Genomic DNA, 8,337 nt, shown 5'->3' on the forward strand with positions numbered 1-8,337 from the left:
CGTGCCTGTGTTTGTCCCAGAACAGAAATATCCCAGGGTTGGCATGTGCATACATCACCCTTCTAATCGGAGTTTAGTGGGTGACGGAATGAACTGATGCTTTTCTGCAGTCTTTGGATAACTGTTCAAATGTCCTAGGGTAAACTAGGATCTTTTAAGATTTATCCCAGGACAGTGAGCATGGATGTCTGAATGATTGTTTTCTGTCCTGGGATAAAATGGTTCATTCTGGGACAAATGTGACATCTGTTTGCAGCTTATGTATAATGTACCATTCCATTTGTCAGAACCTGTGTTTAAATTGTAAAACTTTTCTGTGGTAGGGTATATGTCCAACACATCAGGTAAAAGAATAGATTTCAATAACTGTTGCTGGAGTTAGGCTGTTACTTTCAACATAACGATAACTAGAGAGAAGATTTGTAAAACTGTAACAGTGGGCACATCTACACAAGATGCCTTTATGCACAATGGACTGTTATACTGTGCATTAGCATGTCACAGCAAAACCGTGCTAGTGCACAGTAGAATTAGTCGACTGTGCGTTAAGTGTCACAAAAAAGTTTACCTTTGCTACTGTGCATTAGTGCAGCTACTGTGTCTTTATTTAGTACCTCATATTAGAGGTACTAAACTTAATGTGTAGTAGCAAAGTCACATTAATGAATGTGTAGATGCACCCAGTAAATTACATATGCATAAATTGTCCTGTTTTATAGTTAGTATAGACAGGTACATAACTTTGGCAGATTGTTTGAGACGCCTTTCAGTTAAGTAGAGATTTGGAGACTCTGGATGTCGTTTGCCCTAAGTGGGATATGAAACCTTACTTAGTTGTGAAGAACAGTTGGTTAAGAAGCAGGTCTAGAACTCCTGAAGCATAACTGAAGCAGGAAGCTGGTGAAATAAGGAGTCTGCTGGCAGTTAAAAGGAACAGTTCAGGAAGATGAATACATTCATAAGAAGCTAAATGTTTTCTTTGCATCAGTCTTCACCTCTGAGAATCTAAGGGGAATCCTCCCTCAGACGTCTTCTTTTAATAATAATAACAAAGTTGAGGTACTTCTAGAGATTGAGATGTCACGATGTATGCGAGGAGGAAAATGATAATTTGCAAAGCATAAACTTACCAGGAAGTCCAATGATTTTACAGGAGCTGAAGTATGAAGGTAACAAAAATATGCAGCCTCTTAAAACTATTCCAGAGGATTGGAGAGTAGCAAACATTGTGTCTATATTTTAAAAAACAGGTTCTGGGGTGATCCAGGGAATTACAGACTCTGAAAGCCTTAAATCTGTCCTCATAAATTAGTTGAAATGGTAATTAAAAACTGAATAACAAAACATTTGCATCTGACAAGTTCTGGCCAGCATAATTTTTGTGAAGGAAAATCATGTCTCATTGATCTTTTAGAATTCTTTGAACGTGGCAGTAAAGTAGTAGATAAAAGAGAACCAGTTGACGTAATTCATTTAGCCTTTTTTAAAGGCCTTGACAAGGTACATATTTTTTCAGGAGGCTACTGGAGAAGCTAACTAGTCATATAATAAGAAACAAAGTATATTTTTTTTGGATCAAAAGCTAGATAGGAGACAAGCGAAGAGTAGGATCATATGATCACTGTTATGACAAAAGGTTAATTGCAGGTTGCTTCAAAAGTTCTCTGGGAGGTTCGTTGTTAAATATATTACGGATTGGGAAAGGCGGTGAAGTAGTAAAATTTATAGAAGACACAAGATGAGATAAGCCAAAACCAGAGCAGACTGAGGAATGTGAGACCTCTGAATGAGCTAGGTAAAAGAGCAACACGATGGACAATGAAATTCTGCGTCATTAACTGCAAAATCTGTACACTGGACAAATTTAAGCCATTTGTGCACTTTGCAGGGTTCTAACTTAATGGTATCTGTTCAAGAAGAGGATCAGGGTCATATTGCAGATAGCTCAGTAAAGGCTTTGGTGAAAGGTTTTTGCTAGAATTGCCCAAGTAGGATGGTTCACTGCATGCAGAATGGGATGGTGAATAATGCAAAGATGTTCTAATACATTTTGTATATATTTCTGGTGTTGCCTCATTTGGAAAACTGCTTTATTAGTCTCTCGATATTGTAGGATATTGCAAAACTATGGTAGGGTATGAGTATGCAGGGTTCAGAATCATATGAGAACGATACTGCCTGGAAAAACACTTGTAAGAAGATCGTTTGAACATGTTAGGATTATTTTTATCTGAGACGGGACAAAGACGAGAGGAAGCAATTGTAGATACACATGGTACATTGGGCAGACTCATTAGTACTGCTAAGTGTTAGGGCCAGTTAGCCCTCCCACAGTGCTGTGCAAGCCTGGCTGTATCGCTTTTAGTTAAGGAGACAGCCCACATAGGGCACTGCTGTCAGGTGTGGTGAATTTACAGTAGATCTAGGATTTTGAGCAGGTGGGGGAGTGCAATCAGTATTGGGCCTTGGGCTTCTGGGGCTAGAAGGATGTGGTAGGTTCCACTGGCCACCCACCTTGCTTAGGAAGAGGGGTTGGGCATCCTGGTTCTGGCAAGATAGGGTCTTTGGTTCCCATGAATGGCTGAAGGAGGAATTTAAGGGAGGTGTAACTGGGTCCACCCTTGGAATTACCTCAGAATTAACCTATGGCCAAGAACTTAACAAGATTTAAAAGAGGGACTGAACATAGTGGACTGATGTCAAGAATATTCAGAGTTGTTTTAATTATTGATAGCAACATTTTTGGAAAAGATGCTAGACTTCTTTGTTTTGAGGTTTATGCTCACCTCCTGATTAATAGACACCAGGATGAGATGTAATGTGTTGAGGGAATGAATAATCCTCCTGTTGTGAGGTTCCTTTACCTTATTTTAAGGCACTAGGTACTGCCACTTTCTGACATAGGCATAGAGTAGATTAGCTAGAATCTGGGTTTTACAGGAGGACATCTGTTTCATGATCTCCTGGTTCCTGGCTCAGAGCTTGGTCCACAGAGCAGGGAAAAATTTGAAGTCACCATTTTCTCTGTGACAGCCCAATTTCAATTTTCTGTGGCCTGCGGCAAGAGTGATTGGTGGGGGCTGCAGGAGAAGATGAAACTTCCTGCAAATCGAGTGTTCAGTGATTTCAGCAGTAGGTGTCCAGAAAATAAAGATGATGTTTTTCTGTAGTCCATCACTTTTCAAAATCTTTCTTCAAACTATTAGAAGTATTAAATCCTTTAAATAAAGAAGATTGCATAAAGAATATAGGCAAACTTAACACAAAGATTGTAACCTGCTCCTCTACAATATTGAAATGTATAACATTTATAAAAAGGTAGAGGTGCACTGATTATTAACCAACCATATTGGCCGATGCTGATGTGATAATGGAAGGCATTTTAAAGTACTGACATAAACCATTTTTTATTTTATTTTTTTTAGCACATTCCAGCAGCCTCTTGTGTCATGTGTATCAGTATCCTGGTTCTTAACAATGGTGGTGGGGGCGCTTGAACTAAAGCTCATTCAATGAGCTTTAGTTCAAGCACCCCTACCACCATTTTTAAGTATGGGGATGTTTTTAAGTGGAGCAGAACCGAGTGGGGGAAGGGTAGATGTGGGCTGCATCAGGGATTTCTGCTGTGCTGCCTTGGCCCCAGGAGATCTGCACTGGCTGTGTGCTCCCTGCCTGCCCGGCAGTGCGGGGTACAACTTGCTTCTCCCACTGCTTCTGGGTATGCAGGGGGCACACAACTATTGCAGGGCTCCGGAAGAAAACGCAGCAGAGCAGAGAGCTCTGAGCCCACAGCAAGCAGCCCACATCCACCACACACATACATCTGGGGGTGCACATGCCCCCCATGCCTCTCCCAGGGGGTGCACACAGTGGCGGGGAGCTGCTCCCTCTCTCCCCCCGACTAGCTGCCCATGGCTCTGTCTTGCTCCGTCCCCTGGCCTTTGATCCAATGCACTGCCCTGGTTGGACAATGCTCTCAGCCCCTGCCCCACTCCCTCCCTCACTGTGGAGGGCTCAATCTGCCCCCCCCCCACACCTCTTCCCTTCCACAGACCTACCTTCAGGGAGCTGCTCTCCAAGCTGCTTGGCTGTATTTCTGGCCATGTGCACATGGCACCCTGTGTCTTGCTCCTGGCAGCCATAAACAGGACCCCTTGCAAGTTAGTATGCTGTCTGCCTGCAAGGGGAAACCTGCTGTTTCCTGAGGGAACCCAGGCATCCAGGGGCCCTGGCCCTGTTGGGGAGAGGGAACCCAGGTGTCTAGGGCCTTGGCCAGAAGGTATAATTATTGGTAAACATTTGAGGTGCACCGATACATTGGTCCCATATTGGATCGATACTGATATAAGCATTGGCGTTGTTTAGGAGGTGCACGTGCACCCCGTGAGATTGGTGGTGCATCCCCTGAAAGAAGCACCACTGTTGCTTGTGGCCGCCACTTGCCACCCCACTGCCCTAGCTGCTGATGCCATCAGTAGCGTCTGCGGGTGGTTGCCGTGCCCCACCCCAGCCTCTGGGGGCACACATTGTTCATGGATATAAGAAAAATTGACAGTATTGGTAATTTGCTTTTTTGGCTGATATGGCTGATAATGCCACTGATAAATGCTCCGTGCATGTGTGCAGCCACAGTTTAGTATTCAGGTGGCCAGGAGTGCAGCCTGGCAGCACGGAGAGCAGCTGGGTCTGGTTAAGTCTGTTGGGAGGGAAGGGGTACGGGGGGAGGGGCAGATCGAGGCCCCAGGGATGAGGGAAGGAGGGAGTGGGGCTGGGGCTGGGGCACGGGCAGGCCGTGCACAGCTGGGGTGGGGTGTAGGGAGGGGGTGGCAGCTACGGCCGCTGCACACACCCCGGAAGGGCATGGAGAGTGTGCCCCGGGATCTGTGTGGGGCATGGGTGGTCTGCTACTTAGGGCTGGAACTGGGGCAGCGTGTGGCTCTCCCTGGCAGAGTGCTGGGCCGGGTTGTACTTGGGACAGGCAGCGGTGTTGCTGGGAGGGGGGCTATGGAGAATTTTAGGGTGGCTGCAGTCCCCCCCCCTCAAATGACTCCTTTCTCAGCATAGCTGCCACCCACCCTGATGAACGCAGCCTGGCCCAGGCCCCTGCTGGGTAGAGCTTGGCCCCAGCCCACAGCAGCAGCCCACCCTTAAATTTACATGTGTAATCTGTTTCACTTTGCCTAAATTCTCTCAAATTGTTCTCAGAAGTGTAACCTGATTATTTTTAATAACGGATGATATATGTAAAGCTCAAATAAGTCTTTTTATAAAATTGGCTAGCTAGTGATGTTCTGATATTCTTCTCTTACTTAAAATTGATTTGTAGCAATATAACTGATCATCTGAGCTATAAAATGGCTCTGTTTTCACATACTTTAGAAAGGAAAGTTGGATAATACTAATTTGGGTATTGCAACACTGCCAATTATTCTAGTCTCTTGTACTAATTTTATTTTTCTTGTTCAATATTAGTAATATATTTGATTGTTAATGTCGTCATTTATCATGCTCTGTTTTTTAGGCATTTTTTATATTTATTAGATATATGCTTTCTTTTAAGGCCTTTCCACCATTCCGGAAGTAGAGGCTGGAGTGCAGCATATCTTGGCTGACATGTTTGCAAAAGATAAAGATACACTGGATTTCATCAGAATATTGTAAGTTTGGAACTGTAGGGGTCAGTCATTAATTTTGCAGATTATATGGCTCTTTTTGGGGTAGTTTTTCTGGCCAGAGACAGTCTAGTGCTGGAAATACAGCTGATGAAATGAACCTGAGTTCACAAAAGCTTGTGGACTTGCATTCTGTCTTGCTCTCGCTGTGTCTGTGTCTGTGTAAGCAATGGGTACAATATTAGGTTAGAAGGCAAGGTAGATATGCACCTTTGTAAACTAACTATATGTGTGTGTGTGTGTGTGTGTAGTTAGTTAGTGCATATCTACCTTGCCTCTTAACCCATACTATGTCCATTGCTTTGTTTACATTGTTTTGTTAGCCCTTAGCTTGGTAAATTTATTTCTGAGAAAGGCAAGACAAATCTGCTTTGGGGAAGGCAAGATGTGTGACCTCCGTCTCTGTCTCCACTCCTCACCCCAAGTTTGGTTCTTTCCAGCTTAATGGGAAGGTCTGGAATTAGAAACTCTGTTCCTTTCCTGCTCCCTCAACTACAGCTTTTTAAACATTTGCCAGTGTATGGTATGCATCCTGGAATTAAGTTCTTACAGCCGTACTGGATATTGGTGTAATTTGGTGCGTCTTTGTTCACTTTGCATTCCCTCAGGCCATGGCTCAGTGGAGACCATAAACTTTAATAGTCAATTCTTTGTGGTTCAATACTTAAGATAATGTGTCAGTGTAATTAAAACAGTGTGAAGACAGTGGTCTTATGCTTTAACATAAATATCAAAGCAAGCAAGTTGTTTGTTAAGCAGAAGGCATTGATCCTTCCACTGTGATTTGACTTTATTTTTGTTATAACAAATGATGCCTGGGATTTAATGCCTCTATCTGAAGAATACTGATTTAGCTGAGGTCCTGTTGCTGTTATTATTACTTTCTTATTCTGTTGTATGCTGGTTGGGACAGAGAACAGTTTTTGCTGAATTAGTCATGGGAAGCAGTTAAGACAGACAAAGTCATTTTCAGAAGTATTCTGTATATCAGGGTTTCTCAACCCATGGTTCACGACCTGAAAGTGGGTCACAAGAATATATGAAAGGGTCATGAACAAACTTGAAAAATTGAGTCTCCTTTAGAGGAGAAAAACGTAGGAAACTGTGGGCTTCCCCTTGCAGCCTGGCAGAGTTCCAGCATACAAGGCGCTGATTGGGAGAGCAAGAGGAGGGTGATCAAGCAGGGGGCGCCACATGCATGTGTGCAAGCACACATGCATGTGGCAGCCAGGCAGCATGGAGAGCAGCTCCTGAGATTCCCCCCAGGTAAGTCTATGGGGTGGGCAGGCACAGACAATGCATCAGAGGGGCAGGAGAGCACAGGCAATGTGTTGGGGGTGGGGGGGCCCAGAGGGGGTCATGTGTTTTTTTTTTTTGGTCCCATTCCCCCTCCCCCCCTCCCCCCCAGATTTGTGTGCCCACAGCAGGCATGGGGCTGCCACCTGGCTGGACTGACATGGGCAGGAGCCACCTCCGCAGCCCAGCAGCAGGACCCACCACATGAGGGCAAAGCAGAGTGGCAAGACTTATTGCTGCCATTGCTGCAGCCACCACCAGAACCCCCATGCCAGCCATGCTGCCAAGGGCGCAAGGAGTAATTGGGAGTGGGTTTCACTGCCCACACCTCCTCCCGCCACCAGCTGATTGCATGCTGGGTCACAGATCTACCACAGCTGCCGCCACTGGTATTGCTTCCCTCTGGCTGTGGCTCTACCCTGGAGGGGAGGTAGGGTGGGGGCAGTGTGGGTGGCCTGAAGGGAGTGGTTGTGATGGCTGGGACATGGTATGGGGTAGGGCCATGGCCTGACTGGCGGCAAGAAAAAATGAGAGCAGCGTGGTCCTCTCCCCTTCTGTCCATTACTTTTTGAGCTGCTGGTGTCATGGCTGGCACAGGGGTCCCAGGGGCAGTGGCGACAGCAATGAGTATCACTGCCCCGCTCCTCACTCTCATACTGGGTCCCACCCACTGGGGTGCAGGGGTGGCTCCTGCCCATCCTGGTCCAGCCAGGCTGTTGCCCCATGCCTGTTGTGGGTGCATAAATCTGGGAAGGTATAAGTCCCACATCCTACTCCCTCCTCCCCCACCCCACACACCCACGCTCTGCCCCACACAATGGGGGGCTGTGGCTTGGGGGTGGGGGCAGTGGGTCGGGAGTGAGGGGCACCAGCAGGACTTAAAGGGCTGGGAGGCTGTGGTTTGGGAATCAGTGGCACGGGCAGGGCCAGGGAGCTGTTTTCTATGTAAACTATATACTGGCTCGGGACTGAACATCAAGGTTTACAAATGGGTCCTGGTACAAAAAAGGTTGAGAACCACTGGTCTATATGACTGTGGTAAATTCTAATTGGCTAGTACTGTTTGGCTTTAGTCATTACCTGTGTCCTACCCATCAAGAAGGTAAAACCCAACCTTGGATGGTTCACCAAGATTTCATTTTGAGGCCTGGCTTATTAGAGACATACTTTTGTGTGCCAGCTACCCCTTTCCCATTGCTATTTTGTTCTTAAAATAATGCATTTTGCAGGACATCAGCAGCTGTTTTATTGAACTGGTGGCATTCTACAGACTTGCATTATGAGTGAAGAACTTTAAGCATCAGCCTAAACTTCTGCAACGTAGGAACTGTTGTGATGAAGTACAATTCAAATGGCATTGAAGGAGCTA

The 8,337-nt window shown here is 45.6% G+C and overlaps 1 protein-coding gene across 2 annotated transcripts in view; it reads left to right on the forward strand.

Annotated features, from left to right (window-relative positions):
• SRBD1 (S1 RNA binding domain 1) overlaps positions 1–8,337 on the forward strand; it is a 256,830-nt gene that overhangs the window by 24,040 nt on the left and 224,453 nt on the right. For both annotated transcript variants that reach the window (XM_019516329.1, XM_019516331.1), the window contains one exon: positions 5,561–5,657. In XM_019516329.1, the coding sequence (XP_019371874.1) occupies positions 5,561–5,657 (97 nt within the window). The remainder of the gene's footprint in view (positions 1–5,560; positions 5,658–8,337) is intronic.

The sequence above is a fragment of the Gavialis gangeticus genome, unplaced genomic scaffold (assembly GCF_001723915.1).
Source record: "Gavialis gangeticus isolate Ggan-Ray unplaced genomic scaffold, GavGan_comp1, whole genome shotgun sequence".
NCBI classification, from domain to species: Eukaryota; Metazoa; Chordata; order Crocodylia; family Gavialidae; genus Gavialis; species Gavialis gangeticus.